Source organism: Rhynchophorus ferrugineus, unplaced genomic scaffold (genome assembly GCF_030347505.1).
Source record: "Rhynchophorus ferrugineus isolate W39M unplaced genomic scaffold, kcgeb_rfMv2 rfM8, whole genome shotgun sequence".
In the NCBI taxonomy this organism is placed as follows: domain Eukaryota; kingdom Metazoa; phylum Arthropoda; class Insecta; order Coleoptera; family Curculionidae; genus Rhynchophorus; species Rhynchophorus ferrugineus.
In genome coordinates, this window is record NW_027472587.1 from 32790537 (window position 1) to 32811409 (window position 20873).

General features: G+C 32.8%; 1 protein-coding gene across 2 annotated transcripts; it reads left to right on the plus strand.

Annotated features, from left to right (window-relative positions):
- Positions 1–12001: 12001 nt before the first annotated feature.
- On the plus strand, positions 12002–19767 carry DppIII (dipeptidyl peptidase 3). Of its 2 annotated transcripts, none has more exons than XM_076411932.1 (10): positions 12002–12299; positions 12352–12519; positions 12576–12727; positions 12783–13150; positions 13204–13319; positions 13385–13565; positions 15939–16087; positions 17384–17486; positions 17541–18022; positions 19501–19767. In XM_076411932.1, the coding sequence occupies exons 1-10, from the start codon at positions 12135–12137 to the stop codon at positions 19717–19719; spliced, it is 2103 nt and encodes a 700-aa protein (XP_076268047.1). In that variant the 5' UTR covers positions 12002–12134; the 3' UTR covers positions 19720–19767. The 2 variants fall into 2 exon arrangements, with proteins under 2 accessions (XP_076268047.1, XP_076268048.1); XM_076411933.1 differs by having other exon boundaries at positions 12135–12293; positions 12346–12519.
- The last annotated feature ends 1106 nt before the right edge of the window (positions 19768–20873 follow it).

Consider the following 20873-nt stretch of genomic DNA (forward strand, 5'->3'; position numbering starts at 1 on the left):
TTTATAAGGAACGTGATCACTCACCTCGAGTCAGGCATGCCGTTGGTTAGAAGCTTCACGATTATGCTCAGTGTATAGTTCTCCTTTGGCGCCTTAGACCACGAAAAGTAGTTGATCGAATCCCTACCCATCTACGAACACCGGTAGTTAAACCAATTACGATAATACCGGTCCTACCCCAGGGTATCTGTCGCCCGCAATATTTCTATCAAGATCAGTAAAACACTTTCCAGTCGAAAAAAAATCGATGCTGGCGTACCTCAAGGTACCCCGCTAGCCCCAGCCTTATTTAACCTCTTTGTTTCAGATCTGCCGAGAAAAGAGCACATTGACGTCGCGTTTTACGCTGACGACACTGCTTTCTTCACGGCCACCAGGTTCGAAGTTACAATTGATGAACATTTACAGAAGCAGCTCGATCATGTGGTCAAGTGGTTCAAAGTCTGAAGGTTGGAAGTGAACCCCCTGAAAACCCAGCCCATCATTTTCCATTAAAAGTTTTACACACTGCGCGTCTTGCAACTTAAGATTCTATTTAATGATTCTATGGCTGGATAACGTCACGTACCTAGGTCTCCACTTCGACCGATGGTTCCGTTGGAATTGGTAATCCCAGAGGCAGTCCCACATAACCCGGTTCAACTTGTCACTCCAGGGCAAGTCTCCGAGATCAGGAATGCGTCATGCATTCCACCACCAAAGTAAAAGCCTATACAACATTGTTTTTATCAGGTACATATACAATTATCTATCTATTATATGCTTATTACATGTATGTATTGTTTTTTTACAGAAAGTCAACCTATTTCTTATTAAGACATAAGTGATAGTGGTGAAAATATTAATTTGGATCACTCAGCTGTTCGAAAGATGTTATAGTTAACGTGTAAAAAGTAAGAGTTAATTAGGATCGATTTAAATAATTAGAAAATATTTCTTACAGTGAACAATTAGAAATGTAATTGATACTTTTAGGGGATTTATTTCCCTAAACAAATATATTTTGGCTGAGTTTCCAATTCATTATATCTGTTTAAGGAATTAATCATTATTTTTTATAGAATGAAATATTTTTTTTAGAAAGCTATGTTTGATTTAATTCTTAGATTTTGTCATGATAATATGGCAGTTATTCATCATATTATCAGTTATATCAATTAGCAGTTAATTTGAGAGATATTTTAAAAAACATTTTCAGCATTTTAATTATCTAATCCATAATGACTTTCAAGATAAAATTTTAAAAATTACTATTATTGACAAAACTGGAAGATAGAATCCTATAGAGCCTGTTGAGATGCGAGAGAGATAATTTAAAGATATATTAATCAATACGTTATGGGAAACGGATTATGATTCAGATTGAATGTGCTTACTGAGAACTGGTCTGAGCTTGGATAGTTTGACAGGAATTCTACTGGTTGCTGTTGGATGCAGTTAACATTACTTTCTTCAATTCTTCTAACCATACTGCTCTCAATTCTTCTATCAAAATTACTTCAATGCTTAATACTTTTAACACTTCTCTTTCTTCAATTAATTCAATAGTTTCTTCGATCAGTTCAATACTTTTTTCTTCTCAATTCAAGTCTTTATCTCGTTGTCGATGCAGATTCCGTCTTTTCGTTGTCGATGAACAGTGTTTTATAGCTAAAGCTTCTCCCTCGGGTTCTTGGTGGTGGTGGACAAGGCTGGTCCAAGAAACCTTTTTCTGTACTCCGATTTGCTGAGAATATCGGGGTAGGAAACACTCTTCCAGCTAGGAATTTCTCACGCTGATAAAACATGTGCGTTTCGGACTCTTAAGGAATTCTTGATATTTATGGTAAGAGGCCATAAGGAATCCTCGACCAGGTCTAACTTCTAACAGGTTTCGTCTAGCCTTGGTATGTGAACCCCCGTTATCCGAAACACTCGACAACGAGCTGATGGGATTCCTCTTTGTTAAACACGTATGTTCTCTTTACTCGATACCTTTTTTGGTTGGCTAATTTCACCAGATGTTCAATACAATACGATGTTATATTTTGTATCAAGACATAATTCTTTTCCCATGTCATAAATATTAGGAACATCAGTTAAATGTCTAATAAATTCGACACATTAACTATACAACCGAAAGAATTCTACAATTAACGTAAATTTAAATTTGCACGACTGCCCCAAATATAAATATAGTCAATTCAAATTAGCAGTGACACGAGTGTCAATATGTGTCTGTCTAAAGTTGTAAATTCGTTTTACAGTCAGACAATATTATCCTTGTCATTTTATTCTATTTAAAAAGAGATAGAATGCTGTTAGAGAAGTTAGAATATGTAACGGAATGAGCCTGCAAAAGTTGTCCGTTTGTCAAGCGTCTGAAAATTCTTCAAAATATTATAATTACGGGTTATAAACCGGCAAACGTTGTTTTAACTTTCTATTTTAATAAATTTGAAATGGCCCCGGTTTTTAATGAAAATATTTTTTACGTTGTGCAGCTGCACTGTATATTAGTTTTTTTTTTTTTTTTTTTTTTTTATTACTCTTCGTGAGTCCACAATCTGCCCTATTGGCAATAAGTATTTCTTCTGTTTATATTATATATACATGGCATGTAGAAAATCACTTCATTAAGCAATCTTCTGTATAAAATATTATCTTAATTAATTAGTCTTATTCTAATGCTTATTCTAAACTCTACATATGTCCAGTAATCAGATCAGGTGGTGTTAAACGTTTTAGTCTACGCACTTCACTATCACGTCGCATATTTAGCTGATTAGCGAGTACATTGGGATGCACTGACACTCTTTCGAAGTACTTCACACAAACACGTTGGATTACACTCGTTATAGGTTCTAGAGGAATATCGCGTTGTATCACTTTATTTGAAATATAGTACGGAGCATCAACAATGGCACGCAACACCTTATTTTGGAACCGTTGAATGATGGATATATTGGATTTGCTAGCGGTACCCCATAGCTGAATTCCATATGTCCAAATGGGCTTGAGTATAGACTCATACAGCAATACCTTGTTATCTAATGATAACTTGGATTTGCGCCCAATGAGCCAATACATTTGATATAATTTTAGTCCTAGTTGTTTCCGTTTAGAGAGTATGTGCTTCTTCCAGGTTAGGCGTCGATCTAAATGCATACCAAGATATTTAACATGCTCTGCTTGGGGGAGTTGACGATGATTGATATTTACTGGTGGACATGTTCTTCTACGCAGGGTAAACGTTATATGCGTGGATTTTGATTCATTGGCTTTAATGCGCCATGTCTTCAACCATAATTGTATTTGCTCCAGGTGGGTTTGTAGGTTTATTGATGCTGTGACTGGGTCTTCATGGGATGCTAAGATTGCTGTATCATCTGCATATGTTGCCACAGTAGTTATTTTTGTGGTGGGCAGATCAGCCGTATACAGAAGATACAGTACTGGACCCAGTACACTACCTTGCGGAACTCCTGAATAAATGGGATTTAGTTCGGTATATTCATCGCCTTGATTTACAATAAAATGTCTGTCAGTGAGATAAGATTTTAGTAGCTGATAGTCCGGATGAGGGAGAAGTTTCTTTAGTTTAACCTGCAAGCCCGTATGCCATACTTTGTCAAAAGCCTGAGATATGTCTAGGAAAGCAGCCGAACAATATCTTTTGGCATTTAGGTCAGCGTTTATTTGGTTTACAAGTCTATGCACTTGTTCTATGGTCCCATGCTTATTGCGAAAGCCAAACTGATGTTCTGGAATAATTTTTCTTTTTTCTATTATATAGTTTAGTTTTTTTATGTATAATTTCTCGAAAACTTTCGAGATTATTGGTAATAAACTTATAGGTCGGTAGGAGGTCACATCTTCTGGTATTTTTCCTGGTTTAAGTATCATTAATATTTTAGCTACTTTCCAGATACTAGGGAAGTAATTAATTCGTAGCATAGCATTAAATATATATGTTAATAGTTTTATAGCCTTTTCTGATAGTTCTTTTAAAATTTTGCCAGTAATTAAGTCATAACCAGGAGCTTTTTTAATATTAATCTCTCTCATTATTGTATGTTTAACTTTTTTGACCGTTAATTTCTCGTGCGGTAAATCCATTTGAAATGGCGAATCTAGAAAGCTAGTAATTTTATTTTCGTCATCTTTATGTAGCTGAGACTGGAAAGGTTTAAAAACATTTTTTAAGTGTTTTGAGAAAATGTCGGCCTTCTCTTTATTGCTTCTCGCCCAATTATTTTCGCTTGTTTTAATAGGTGGGTTATGCTGCTGGGATCTCCTAAGCTTTTTTGTTGCTTTCCACAACGAATAGTCTGTAGCCTCAGTTGATGTCAAGTTTTCTAGGTATTCTTGAATGCCTTGGTTCTGTTCAATTTGGATTAGATCTCTCAGCTCTTTTATGGCCCTATTAAATTTTCTTTTATTCTCTTCAGTCCTTTGCTGTTGCCAATTTCGTCGTAACTTTCTTTTTTCTGCTATCTTTTTCTGTATTGTACATGATATCTGTGTATTTTTTCTTGGAAATGTTTCACTGTTGGGAGTCGCGGAATATGCTGCCTCCTGTATATTTTTTGTAAGATTTATTGCTGCTATTTCTATATCCATTTCAGTTTGTAACGGTAAATTTAGAGAGATACTTTGGTCTAAGTTTTCTCTAAATGAGGGCCAGTTAGTTCTATTATTGCACAGAGAAGGGGGTTTATCTTTGATGGTAATTTTTGAAGAAATTGTTACTATTATTGGTGAATGATCAGAAGACAGGTCGAAGCATGATTCTGCCTGACACTTTTTTGGATCAATATTTTTTGTAATACAGAAATCTATTGTATCTGGTTTTTTATTTCTGTCTGAAGGCCAATATGTTGGTTCACCAGTAGAGATATGTTGTAAGTTATCTTTCCTTATGGCTTTAAGCAGTTCTCTACCTTTTGAGGTTATTATTCTTGAACCCCACATTAAATGTTTTGCATTATAATCTCCTCCTGCTATAAATCTATTACCTAGCGTACTGAAGAATTCTTGAAATTGTTCTGCCTTGTTGTTATGTTTGGGTGGGCAATAAATCGCAGAAATTGTTAATGGTCCATGGGCTTCCTCTATGGTTATACTGGTGGCTTGCAGGTAGTCTTTGCGGAATTTTTCTTTTTCGAAATGCTTTATATCATCTCGAATTATTATGGCTGTACCTCCATGTGCTTTATCATCAGGGTGATTTGTATGATAAAGCTTATATTTAGGAACTTTCAGATAATTCTTGTCCGTAAAGTGTGTTTCGGAAACCATCATAACGTCAATATTTTGTTCATTTACGAACATTTTTAGTTCCCTGGCGTGTTGTTGGAGCCCATTGACATTCCAGACGGCGATTTTGTAGCTATTGGTTTCAGGCATTAGGCAAGTTTGCTTACGACGGTTGTGAGTAGACCAAGCATCGTACTCATTTGATCCATTAGTTTGGCCATCATATTTTCTAATCTTGAGATGTTGTTAGTTTCAGTAGGTTGAGATATTGTCTCTCGTTTTTGTGCTGAACCATTTTCAACTATTTGGGCATAAGTTATGTCTGGTTGACTTGTTCTGGTGGGTAGTGGTAGATTGGTAGTAGTGGATTGTTTTTGTTGATGCCTTTTTTCCCTTAAGGCAGGATAGAGTTTCTGCTGTAGTTGCTTGTGAACTGCGCAACCCTTGTAGTTCGCTGGATGATTTCCATTACAGTTAACACATTTCACTTTTTCATCGCGAACTTTACGAGTACAATCTCCTGTCTTATGTTCTCCTGCACATTTTACGCATCTATATGATTTGCGACAGTAAGTCTTTGTGTGCCCGTGCGCTTGACACCTTGTGCATTGTGGTATAATTCTCTTTATATGTGGTGGTTCGCATTTAATAATATTATTTTCCAATTTGGTGATTTCATACACCGCCTTATTATTTCCATTAGGTTTTATGTCTATATAAAACATAGGCAGATGTTTTTTTGTCGTGTGATGTCGTATATTGTGAATATTTACGACCTCGTGGCCTTTTTCTGCTAGTGCTACCTTGATGGTGTTAAAGTCCGTCCCGTGATGTAATCCTTTTAATACGAATTTAAATGTTCTCTCGGATTTTGGCCTGAATGTATGGTATTGGGTGTTTCTTTCATCTAATTCTTTTATAAGAACTTTAAAGTGATCCGCTTCGAACAATTGGATTTTAATTGTTTCATAGCTCACTGTTTTAATTGTGTAGTTCGTAGTAATGGTTTTCAATAAGTCATGGATGTTTTTTATTATTCCTACCTTATAGACTGTTATTGGTGGTGGTTTGGGAACAACTTTTTCAGGGCTTGGTTGTATGTTCTCTTCAATTTCTTCCGACAGGTTGCTAAAACTGTTTTTTGTCTCTATCGGTTTCTGCAACCAATAGTCACTGATTCTTGTTTGTTTCCTTGCGATTTCTTCTTCTGGACTTCTCAATCGTTTTTTGTTAATGACTGTAGTCCATTCTGATGGTGGAGTTTGCGTTATTGCTGTTTGTTCTAATCTTATATCAAAGTGTGCAGGTGATTTGGTTGAATCACTATGGTTTGCCATTTTTTAATTTTTAATATTTTATTTAATTTACTTCCAGAGGATAAAAAAAATAAAATAAATACATTGTTTATTTCACGCACTTCATTTTCCACTTACGTTATTTTAGCACTAGTTTTTTACTATAAATACTATAAATGAATTTCAAAAGGACTGTTGTAAAATAAGATGAAATAATTTTAAACACTAATAAAAATGAGATGCAGTCCTTTTGTCTGGTAACGTAAACACGTATTCACTACACTTTAGGTCCACTGAGAGACGGATAGCCGCGTCTGTTATGCGTTTTTAACACTCAATTAAATAACCGTAATAAAATACTGGGTTTTTTTAAAGAAAGGTATCTTTTTATAGCTTGGACCGTATTGAAAATACGTCTTCACCCTACGAAGGTTGGAACTGAACTTACTGTATATTAGTATGGACACAGTCACTAACATATCTCAAATAATAAAAAACAATATAACCTTAAATTCGCCAAAAAGAAACTGTGTTTATGCGAAACAGGAATCAAATATACGACACGTATAAAACAGTAAGTAGTTGTTTCAACCGAAACATAATTTAATACATTTATTTCAGAGAACATTGTTAGTCTGGAAAGTATCCATAAAAATCCAAAAGATATACAGCTATTTGAGAGTTGTAGAACATCCGTTCATACATTGTTGGATAATATAAGATTTAAATGGTGTAAAGATAACCCACGAAGGGGTTCAACAACGAAGGCTGAAATTAAGGAATGGCTATTAACGTACATAAAATAAGTTTCGAGGAAATCATGTTCAAGAATGAAATATTTCAAATTGTTACTTGGTACATATAAATGAAATATTTAATTGCATTTTATGTAATTTCGTTTTTTTTAAATAAGCCTAAGAAAAGATACATAGTAGATCAGATTACTGAATGTTATGACCACAGAGTATTACGTATTCCCCCCTATCACTGCATTTTTAATCCAAATGAGTTGATACGGGGTATTGCAAAGAATTGTTACAATAGATATTCAGGCCGAAGAGGATATTCAAACCAGAACTGTCTAGATTTATGGAAAGAGGCATTGTCGAAAATAACACCTTCAGTTTGTATGAGCTCGATCAGATACATTGAAGAAGAATTTGGCAAATGTTAGAATCTTGAGCAAGTTTTTGATAAATTGAAAATAAACAGCTTAGTTATTCACTTGATTAGTGTTTCTGAAATTGAGAATGATTGAATAAAACCTTATGAATGTTGGTTTATGATTCAGTGCTGATGATTGCCAAGACAGGGTGAAGAAAGAGGAAACTACTAAACGTCAGTATACAATTAATATACGTTAGTTGTAGGGAATTGTATTATAGAGTGAGAAAGTGAGCAGGTTTGTTATTGTTATTGTTATTGTTTATTATTATTTGTTATTGTTTGTTATTGTTTGTTATTGTTTGTTATTGTTTGTTACTGTTTGTTACTGTTTGTTATTGTTTGTTATTGTTTGTTATTGTTTGTTATTGTTTGTTATTATTTGTTATTGTTTGTTATTGTTTGTTATTGTTTGTTATTATTTAGAATATACATGAACGTTTGGTTAATATGTATGAGGAGAGAAATAACGCTAACTGTTTTGCAGATATGGCAAATGCATTAAGGAGATTGCAGTGATTAAATGTAGTTTTATCAAGAAAGATGTATACAAGTAGTAACTTTACAAGGAAATATTGCATCGAAAAAAACAAGAACTAAGCGTAAAACATAAATATGCTCTCTAATGAAAGTAAAATACATTACTCAGATATACTATTGTTAATTATGTGGATTAGGCCTTCGGAAGATACCACTACATACAAAAACGCGCCTAGAACCCTATATATATATATATATATATAGAACGACTCTAACCTATAAATCATTGAGGCTGTAAAATTAATTGTAGTTTTAAGTTCTTTAATAATAAATGCATTTGATGTACTATAATGTTAAAATAAATTATATTTAACAAAATATTTGTTCAATTATTTTATTTATATTAAAATGTTATATATATGAGAACCAAAATGTACTAAAACTGAGAGTTGCTGCGACAACATTGCGACATTTTGACAGTTGTCACTACTATTTTGAATAGACTATAATTAAATTTGCGTCGCAACGTACTGCCCGCCTTGAACCATTAGGTTCAAAATAGTAATAATACTAATAAGAATTCCTAATTCTAAAACTACACAGTTTTCTTAAACTTATGTAAATGTAATTAATTACGTCGCAACAGAGCCCATAAAATTGATAGCACTAAAGAAATATGAATAAAATATTTTTAACAAAAAACTGAACCGACTGCAAAAGATAAATAAGGAACTCACTAAAAAGTAAAAAATAATTAAACATAGATTTTTAACACCGTCTTAAAATAAAATATGTACATAATAATCGTTGTATAACTAAATAAAACTAAACAAAAGCTTATTTAACCTATCTACTACACGTATTTTATATTCTACTATACACACACAATTTAGCTTAATACCTACCTAAACCTATTTATCTATTTACAATATTATTTTAACTACTACCAACTGACTACTTTGAAGTCGATGCCGAACCGAAACAGTCATATTAATTTATATTTGTTTTGTTGGTAATTGAATTTTTTGTATATGTCACAAAATTATATTATTATTTTTGTATTTATTAGGCTCGGCTCGGACTTCAAACTGATCAATTCTACCAATGTATAGACATTGGTTGGAAGTATATATATATATATATATATATATATATATATATATATATATATATATATATATATATATATATATATATATGTATATATATATAGTTGGTTATATATGATCAGTAGATACCAGTAAAGATGATGATTTTATTGCTTTTACGGACACGGTCAGTTATTAACGACACACGTCAAAAATTAAATAAGAGATAGTCAGTCTCCCAACAATACAAGCAAAATGCTTACAATCTTTGAACGCTATCCATATATAAAGAATATATTCATACAATACAGCACAAATTTGTGCCCATCAAGACCTACAGAACGATTATTTTCTTTAACAGATTTTTGTCCCTCAACAAGAGGCTGTACTAATTACATTTAAAAGTATATTTAAAAATCTAGTGTGCATAAAAAGAAATGCTTCTTCTACAGGTATCTAGACTGGCTAAATTAGTTCTATTCTATTTACATAACCTAATATCTGTTTGTATTTTGGATTTTTAATACAAATAGTAAAGCCTACATCTGACTGATATAATTATAATTAGAGTAGTGGCTAGTTCTGGGGAATCCCAATGTAGTATTCGGAAAACTTCGGTAATTTCCGTCTGATTATGCGACGTTGCCATTTACAAGCGATCGAGAGGTTGAATCCAACGTAGTACAACAGACATTTTGGATTTGACCCTGACGTTGGTAGATGCTCCGTTTTATAAGGTTAAAAATTGGTTATAGTTTATTTGTTCTTGTACTGTTCATAGTTTGATCATAAATAGTAGGCAATAATGGATAAATCATCGACTCGAATATTGTCAAAAAGCTATTGCAACACTTAATTTGAACTAATATATGTGGACATTTCGTCCAGATGCCTATCTAATCAATTTTTATTTTAATTTTGCAAATTGGATTCAATTTTATAACGATTTTTTTATATTTAAGCATAGTAGACGCTGAGAAAGTAAAAGTACAGATACATATAACTCGATATCTTTTATGTGAATCACAGCTCATTATCATATAGTTAATCCAAGGCACTAAAATTGAATAAGTAACATTGAAGTTTAGCTATTTATATCATATTCTTCAAACACGCGTATAATTTTCAACAACTGGCAACATTGCAATCAAACCAAATTCAGAACCGAAAATCAAACAAATCAATCAAAACATTCTACAGAACTAGACTCTTATAGTAATTACTATTGTCAACCGATTACTTTTTTGGCTATCGACTAGTTCGGCTGCTTAACAACTATAGACTGTTTCGACGGTTTTCAGTCGATTGTGACAAGTAAACAATGACAACCGCAATATTTTCAACAGTGATAATTTTTGTTATATTTTAATAAAATAGAAGTCAAGTCATATAATTCAATACCAAAACAAACTATGAAATTCTCGATGTGGTACAAAAGTCGCTATAATTTTGTCAAAACGCCTGATTATTTATATTTAAAAGATCTTAATACGAACTGGCAACCATACCGTTATTTATGAGAACGAAATATGATTCATGTTAAAATTATGACATTTACTAGAGAAACTTATTTATTTTTCATTTTTGCTTTTTCTTATAAAGAAAAAATATTAAAGTAATTAGTTTTTTTTTTAATTAAACAAAGAAATATCACTAAGAGAAACAATCGATTCATCAATGACTTGTCAATACTGCTTAGGCTTAATCGGATTACAAAAAACAAACAGGATTACAATAAATGTCAATATTATCATATACCTTGATTATCCATTTGACGTTGCTATATGATAAAAATCGTATTAAATAAACCAAAAATAGAATTATAGCGTATTAGACTTTATTGGAATTTCATGTTATTTTGATTTTCATTCTAAAGCACTGTTAATTAGCTGTACTATAGAATTTGGGATTTTAGTACAATAGTAATTTAATAAAATACAATATAACAATGATTTTAAAATCACCTAAATTATGCAATATAATCAAACAAAAACATTTCCATTAAAATATAAATTAAAAAAAACATTTATTATTACCAAAATTTTCCTACATCTTAAATGACACATTAAAAACCCAACCATAAATTAAATAGAAACAATAACCTAGATCACTTTGGGACTTAATGTTAGGTACACTTGGTAAGACCCGCGAAAGAATTTGATTAGTTCATTTAATTTCTATAATGCCTTTAGATGTCATTTTTTATGTAAGTGGCAGAAAAGATACATAAAAAAAATTTGTGAATATTTTCAAATGGAACAATATGAATATATTTAATACTAAAAAGGTAATTGTGATTATACTATATACATATTTTAAGAGTTTTTATTACTTATTATATGTATCTTATTTTATTTCATAAAACTGTTCCAGATATTAAATTTACTTTTTTATTTTACTTTCAAATGTCAATAAAGGAGTCAATCTAAAAATTTGTTTAGAACAAATCGTAAAATAAATAATTTCTATACATTATCTATATTTATTTAGATATTTTTTTCCTTGCTGTTTATAATGGGTAATTAAACCATTCCATTAAATTCCTTGAATGACGATCATGATACGATCTAGTAACCGAGTAGTAAGATATTTTTCTCCAGAGTCACCTATTGAGTTGTCTCTGAATTGCTCTATAATAGCGACGTAAAAAATATCGATCAACTAAAATATCGATATATCGTTATATCGACCAAATATAACCATATTTTTTGAAGAAAATATCTAATTAGCTATATCGATATATCGATATTTTTCAGCATCCTTACCCTATAACCTAACTTTATAAAAACTGATAAAAAAGATAGTCATTATTGTTTAAAGTTTTTTCTTACTTTTTCGTACTACTTTGATTCTAAATTGATTAGAAAATATGGGAGATTCAGTAGATAAATCCCAGTACGTCCTCCCGCAAGATCAGCCATTTGTTAAACTGGAAATTGAAACAGCTTTTAAAGGACTTTCAAAACTACAAAAATTGTACGCCCATTACATCAGTCAAGCATCTTGGGCTGGAGGTCTTATAACATTCCTTCAGGTCAGTCTTTAAAAGTATATTTCAGCTTGAATTTATTTTTGTCTACCTTCAGACCAGTCCTGAGTCTGCACCAATATTTGTACTCTTGCATCGCCTGTTTTCCACTCAAGATGTCCACGAATTCAGCTTAAACGCAGCAAATGCGGGGTTTACTTCAGATGAACTTTATGCCTTGCTTATCTATGCCGGTGGGGTATTTGGAAATGCAGGAAATTATAAAGTAATTTGTCAGTTATCTAATGGAGTAAACAAATTGTACTGTATGGTAATTGTTAGGGTTTTGGAGATACTAAATTCATCCCTAACATTGAAAAAAGCCGCTTGGAGGAACTACTTAAAACCAGCACTGCTTGGGCTGATATTGAACCATTATGGCATGAGTACAAGGATGCCATATACGATCTAAGTTCTGGCAAAACATGTTTAGGGTAATATTCAAAAGGTTATTATACAATTTAGCATATTGTAATGTACATATTTCAGATATAATCCTGCAGGAATAACAACCTATCTTTCAAAAAATGTAAGCCAAGCAGACACAGAGAAGGTACAGAATTGGTTGAAAACACGCCAAATTGAATGTTACAATTCCAGACTGTTCAAATATGAGGAAGATGGGAAGGTGGTTTATGAAGTGCGTCTAGCATCGAAGGAGAAAAGGTCAAATGAGGATTTTGTTGAGGATGGTGTAATATATAGGATTTCATATGGGGATTATGGTCCCTTAATGGGTTTGGTTGCTGATTATTTGGAAGAAGCAGTTAAATATGCAGACAATGATGTAGAGAAACAGATGCTCAAGAGTTATGTATCATCATTTCGTACTGGATCTTTGGATGACCATAAAGCAGGTAAAAAAAAATAGAAGAAATTTTGTTTCAGCAATAAGTGACATTGATTAAAGGTTCCAGGTTTTGGATAGAAGATAAGGGTCCTATTGTAGAGACTTACATAGGTTTCATTGAGACCTATAGAGATCCAGCAGGTGTAAGAGGAGAGTTTGAAGGTTTTGTAGCTGCTGTATGTAATGTTGTAACTATATTTTTGTTTTGTGACTAACCATTTTCTTTATGATTACATTATAGGTAAACAAAGAAATGTCAAAGAAGTTTTTTACACTTGTATCAAATGCAGAAAACTTTCTGCAATTGTTACCATGGGGTAAAGATTTTGAAAAGGACAAGTTTCTGAAACCTGACTTCACATCCCTGGATGTACTGACATTTGCTGGCAGTGGTATACCTGCAGGCATCAACATACCTAATTGTAAGTCTGTCTGTCAACAAATTCAATTTAGACTTAGAAACACAAATTGAGTGAAGCTAAGGTTCTGCTTTTTGGCGTCACAGAATAAGTATTCATATTTTGTGTGGCATAAATAAGTTTGCAGGGACAGTTAACGGCGTTAGGCAACCAATTAAACAGATGATGGCCGCCACGCTAATTTTCCATGCAAAATACTTTTAAAAAATCAGAGAAACCTCAAAATAAAAGTTGGTTACATTCCTTTTTTTCTATATATGGCAGGTCCTCATTTTCATCATCACATGAAACTTTGAATCCACTTTTCTTGAAGCAGTTTATGATTGTTTTTTTACTGACTTGATTCCAAACTTTGGCAATTGTAGCATGGCTTGTAAAACGCCAATTGTAGATGGCGTTTGGTGTTTGAAGCTCTGAATAATGCATTGATATTGCGGTTGAAATTTTGAGGTGGTGTTTGCTGGCAACTACTTTATTTTTATGTTTGTTAGATTAGGAATGTCTTCACGTTCAGCATAATTATCGAAAAACATAAAAAAGGTTCTCTTTTCCTTCATGCCCTTATCAAGACTTCTAGCCTTAGTCATCCAGGCTGTTTGACATGTACTCTGTTCATAAATTAATGACACTTCCTGGCTTTCAATATTTTTCAATGGTGAATGAGTAGTTTTAAGTTTGTGTCCCAGTACAGTTTGTTCCTAGCAATACTTTTAATCGAAATTTGCTTTTCCACTTGTGACAACTTGGCCATGTATTTTTCGAAAAGTACTCTGGTTTCTTTTTTTTTTAATTATGAATCCACTCGTTACTAACAACTCTACTGCAAACTGTTGAGATGTTTTCAATTCCACATTTTGGTCTCGGCACTGTTTTAACCATTCCAAGACACATTCTTCTACGTCCGTTTATTTACATTTACAATTTCAATATTTTGCTATTTACACGCAATCCATTTTCTTTGGATTTTTTTTCTTGAAACTTTAGAATTGTGGCCAATGTAAAGTTCTATTGATTTTAGTCACGTCAACCTCTTGGATTTGTGCTTTTTAGTGACTATACCTACAGCTTAACGTGGGCTCCGAACCACGGTCCTCTTTAGAACTTTAGAAATCATCCCAGAAGAGCAGAAGGTCTTACCCAACAGAAGCTTACCCTGGTTACTGGCATAAGCATATTCCTTGCCGGATTTTACACTCATTCCTAGGACAATCACAAGCATACATTTACGACCATGCCACAGCCGGATTCGAACTCGCGACTAATGCAACAGTAGGATCGTCCTGTCGCCCTTACCACTGCGCCACCAAGCCGGCAATGCGGCCAATGTAGTCCGCCGATTTCCATTTTTTTCTTTGCAAGATTCTCGTCTACTTACTGATTTTTCCGGTTCGCAATTTTACAATTACAAACAGCATTATTTACATGACTTAGCATCAAACATCAGTGACTTTCTTACGAAGAATTTAACGGGTCTGAACCTTTCGAGACATGAGACATTGTGGAATTAAGTCAGAATAATTTATACGATACGATGTAAAGGTTATAAGTAAAAAAATCGTTATAAAGTTGTTTTTGATAAATTTATTCGTAACGTAAAGGTATATTTTCGAGAAATTCGTTATTTTGAGGCTAGTTATATTAAGGTTACACTGAATTTACCTTAATGCATCCTTTGATGACTAATGATTCTTGTTCATACACTTGGTAAGCAAAGAGTGTAGTGCAATGTGAATGATTTTATAATTACAAAATATTAACTAAACTGTAGTAAAAAAAGCTACTAATAACATGTATCCAGTTAAAAATGTACCACTTATATTGGCCAATTTTTTACAAGTATGGAATGTTCCATTGTAAAAGACATTGACATTGTGACATATTATGACTATATATAATAACAGTTTTCTATTTCGTATTATTGAGTTTTTCAGTGTATACAGACGTTAATTATGGAATGCCTAAAATTGCATTTTTGTTATTTTTGTTGCTTAATTGAACTTTAATTATTTTTATGACTTTATGGTGAAGGTACCTCGTTTTATTTCAATTATCAGTTTTAGTTAAGATTTTAAAATGGTAATTTTGATGGCACTGATAAATGTATATACTAATACAATTCCAAACGCAAAAAATTATGGGTTTGTCCAGGAGAGCCATCCGCATCTACACCAAAGCGAATACTTTTAAAACAATGCCCATAAAAATTCTGACCCACCTAGCGTACTATCGTATCTATAGTGCACCTTCTGATTACTACTTATTTAGTCATTCAGTTATGTAATATATAATATATCAATATTTCCCTATAAATTCTCCTTTAAGGTAAAAATTTGCCCAGGATACATCCAAGTGCCTAATATGATACATCTATTTCAGATGACGATATTCGCCAGACGCAAGGCTTCAAGAACGTTTCGTTGGGAAACGTTATCCCAGCTAGTTATCAACAGTCTGTCACTCCCTTCTTGTCGAAAAAAGACGCTGACCTTTTACAGAAATGGAGAGTTCAGGCATTCGAGGTTCAGGTAAAAGTTTACATCAGTTGTTTCATAAAAAAAAATAAATATAGTTCTTCCAATAGAACAGCCAACGCACGCCATAGATTATGTCAAATGTAGTGCCAAGTTTGTAAAAACGTAAAATTCCTTTTAAATTCTGAACAGATTTTTCTTTCTGATTTTAATAATTCATTAATTAACATTACTGTAGTTAAAAAGAGACAGAATGCTGAATGATGTAACTGAATCAATCTATAAAATTCGATTTATGTTGGTACTGGTCGACATTGCGGTCGTATTGTAATATTAATTCAAACTGCTATTTAATATTTGCAATTACTCTAATTGAAAATGCCTAAGCCATTAAATAGTCAGAGTCAGAAACTGATTGTGTCTAATTAGGAACAGAAACAATATAATCTCTCTAGATCCCTTTTACCACTAAAATGCCTTAGAAAGGTAAGTATTCATACTCTTAAATATTAAGTTGCTACTATTTGATAAGAAATATTTTTAGCGTGTGGCAGCTTAATTTAATATTATAAATTAGAAATTAGAAATTAGGAAATGTATAAAACCAGTGAATACTTTTTTCGATATAATCATAATTTACCGCAATTGTTTTTTAAAAAATTTGTTAATCTGGGAGGTATCCATAGAAAACTTAGGGGTGCGCAGCTTTTTGAGGGATATAAGTCATCCCTTCATACACTGTCAGGAAACTTCAGAATTTAAATGGTGTAGGGATAACCCACAAAGAGATCTAATGGAAGTTTAAGTATTTATGTATCAGAATTTATGTATTTAGGCGAAACAATAAGAGTTGATGGAAAAAGATAAAAGTTAGAACGTTTTATTAGGTTTTGTTACTCATAAAAAATATTTAATCATTCCTTGCAGATATGTTATTGTTCATGGTGGAAAGATTCATGGCTTTATTCCTGAAGTTGAATGTTTTCCTCATGACCGTTTATGCTCTCTAAAGAAAGTAAAATAGATTACTTGGATATACAATTGTTAATTAGGTAGATTAGGCCTCCATGGGACACCACTTCATAAAAACACGCCTAGAACTCTAGCTCATAGGTGGTGTGAATGAAGAATGTCAATATAATAAAACAACTGTACACTACAAACTATTGTGGCTGTTTAATTAACAGTACTTTAAATCCTTCTGCGTTTTATCAATTAGATGTATATAAATTATATTTTATAACGTTATTTTTGTTTTATTATTTCACAAATTTTGATGACGTGCATTCGCTGTTTTGTTAAAAATACTACGGTTATTTTCAACCGAAATTAACAGTTTTTGTTATATAGGTAGGATTGCATGAGTTGCTGGGACATGGTTCTGGAAAACTGTTGAAAAAAGAAGCCGACGGTAGCCTAAATTACCCATCAACTCTTCTGGATCCCTTGACTGGTTAGTAAAATATTGCTATAATAACTCAATAATTCTACAAGAACTCTCATATAGGCCAGGCTCCATCGCCCTGTTATGAACCAGGGGATACATATGACACACGTTTCGGACCACTGAGTTCGTCATACGAAGAATGTCGAGCCGAAGCCGTAGGCCTATACCTCAGTCTGTTGCCAGAAGTGATGAAGATCTTCGGATTCGAAGGCGACGAAGCTGATGACGTAACCTACGTTAACTGGATGTCGCTAATTTGGGCTGGTGCTGGTCGCGGTCTGGAGCAGTGGGCCCCTTGCCGTGGTTGGCTGCAGGCTCACGCCCAGGCTCGTTACGTCCTATCCAGGGTTTTAGTCGAAGCGGGAGTGGTGACGGTCACCCAGCCCGCAACCAATGATCTTTTAATCACCGTTGACCGGTCGGCGATTAAAACTAAGGGACGGGAAGCCATCAGTCAGTTTCTGTTGAAGTTGCAGATCTACAAATCCACAGGGAACGCCGAGGAGGCGGAGAAAATGTACAATCGTTATTCTGCCGTTGAGGTAAGTAAAGCCGGCCTTAAATATAAGGTTTTTTAAATAAGGGAGGGTGGTCGATCTTGGAACAACCGTGGCGGTTGTATACACCTGTTCCTTTGGGGACGTCTCTTGAGGCTCTTGTTTGTTATCTACTCACTGATGCCAAATGACCATGTCAATTTTCTCTAGTAGATAGTAAAAAATTAGCGACTAAAAATAGTAATTACTATTTCAGTAAAATGCAAACATCTGCTGTTTTTCTATTCAACGATAACAGGTGGAGATAAATGGCACGAGATCCCGCACTAATTTTGAGGGAGTAAACGATAAAGATAATTGTGTGGTTCTCTGTGTCGTACCGATAATTTTAAATTGACAGGTGGCAGAATGATAAAAGAATTAAAATAATAATCCAAAATATATTTAACCGCATTTTAATATTCGGAAAATATCAATTACATAATATAATAAAAGTACTTGGTTTATTTCTATTTTATTCCAACATATGCTTACTTTTTTTTCAGCCCTGCCATAAGTGAGACGGAGATGTACATATTTGTTTTCGAACGTTCTTTAAGAAAGAGATAATTGTTGTTTTGCATTACCTTCAAAATAACAGTTTAATTTTGAATGATGTAAAATTATTTTTATATTTTATATATTTGGCTTGATTGTAAAGAGGAATGAAGTAATGACCACTAAATATTTGTATCGTATTTTCTCAATCAATCTTTACCAACTATTTAACCATCCCACCCTTTTTAAACACAATCATAATTATTTTATCGTTAATAAGGAATATTTTATTACTAAGAATATTATTATTCGTTGAAACTTGAATGGAAGAAGTTTTAACATTCAAAAGGCTTCAACAAACATGGAGAGACTTAGAAAATCGAACGTCAATTAAAGAAACCCAATAGTTACCAAGATAACACAAATGCAGTCAAAGTTATTTTATTATTCATCAATCAAAATATTGTTCTTTTTAGGAATTGTTATAAATTCCGCACTTAACTTTTAATGTCGCGGCTAGGATCGCAAAGCCAAAACGTTAAAAATCAATCGGATGAAACTAGTAGGTCCGACAATAGTAACTGAAACAACACGGCTGAAACAGTCGATAGTGAAAAATAGTCAAATCAGTCGAACCGAAAATAGTGATTAAAAGTAAGTGACCGAAATAGTCGATAGTAAAATCAGTCAGACCGAAAATAACGACTGAAACAGTCGATAGTAAAAAGTAGTCAAATACTAAACAGTTGATAGTTCCCAACGCTTTTTCTATGTTGTACAATAGTCGTGTAAAAAACGAATAGATTACATGCAAGCACCTAATATATTCCATATATAACAACGTACATGAGTCTTTCAAATAAAAAACCTCGTTCGTTAATTTCAAATAAAAAACCTCGAATACAGCTTGTTTCAACATCGAGCCGCCCTTATTGCAAATAACCTATACGAGTAAATAATTATTTTAGATATTTTCTTTGTTCTAGGAACCGTGGTTGAGCTGGAGATCCATTGTGTTGGCCAATAAACAACCGCGAAAAATATTTGTACAGGCCAACACCTCCGTGGAGGATGGTGAGGTCCAGCTGAAACAATACGAACCGTCGATGGTGGGAATGATCCAATCGTGGGTGGACCGCTTTAGCGGGAAAGATATATACGACATGATTTTGCAATTGTCCAAGGCCGATGCCCACCATTTTTAATTTGTAGTATTTTTTTATATTGAATATATTTTAACACATGTGCTTTTATCATCATAGTTTCATTCCTCCAACCGCCGTTCACATGGCAAGCCTTCATCGCGGATACCTATACAAGCCCGTAGTGTGCAGTTGGAAAGACAAAAGCTTGTATGATGTATGAAGTGCTTACTTAAGCTAGAATATATATATATATATATATATATATATATATATTGTATATATATATATATATATATATATATATATATATATATATATATATATATATATATATATATATAATTAAAAATTAAGTAATATTCTTAAAACTTAATCATTTAATTTCTTAGCTTTAAAGATCGTCAGTTACTCCAGTCAAGATGGTTAGAAGAAATGTATGAAGAAACGTGTTAAGATGAACCTTCTTGCACCCACTTCAGCAACCAACATGTTAACTTTTACGATGCAAGTTCAAGTTATATAATGACATATACGAGACGAGCTTATAAGTTTTCGAATGTCTCAAAACAAGCCTACTGCTGTAACTGTTTTCACTTCATTGAATGATGACCACTGCTTATAAATTTAGGTTTAGATATGCAAATTTTCAATAGATCAAAACCAAATCATTACATCTTTACAAACAAAAATTAAATATCTAGATTGTGTACAAAAAAGACAAGAGTTTTCATGTAGCAATTACCATATAAAATGAGAAAGGCTATATTAAACTATAGCCTTTTGCTTCGTAAATCTCCAGGAAAACTTCTTATTTTTCACTTAGTAACATTGATTTTGAATGAATACAAAACCTCTTTATATTCAGAAGTTATTACATTAAAAGACATATTTGGGACTATATCTCTGAACGAGTTATAAATTAGTACTAGGAGTTCAAATTCAGTTCCGCGCTTATAGAAATAAACAAAATTAAATCGATATTGGATTAAGTATAAAACTGCGAAATAATTTAATTCTCCAAATGAATGAAATTGTTTCACTTTTAAAATATACCAATTTAAAACATTTATATTTTACAGACCCTGTATTTCAATTGATTGAATAAGACAAAGGCTTTACTCACAAAATGGAAAATATTTAATAACAAATAGAGGGATATTTACATCACCACATATTATTGAAAAATGGAATGCAACCTTATGCGATTGATTACA

What these genes read in the sequence shown, in the direction of transcription:
- DppIII (XM_076411932.1), top strand. Translation starts at nt 12,135, where the DNA reads ATGGGAGATTCAGTAGATAAATCCCAGTACGTCCTCCCGCAAGATCAG. An exon ending in TCTGGCAAAACATGTTTAGG is followed by an intron (nt 12,728 to 12,782) that starts GTAATATTCAAA and finishes TACATATTTCAG; the next exon opens with ATATAATCCTGCAGGAATAA. An exon ending in AGGCATCAACATACCTAATT is followed by an intron (nt 13,566 to 15,938) that starts GTAAGTCTGTCT and finishes CATCTATTTCAG; the next exon opens with ATGACGATATTCGCCAGACG.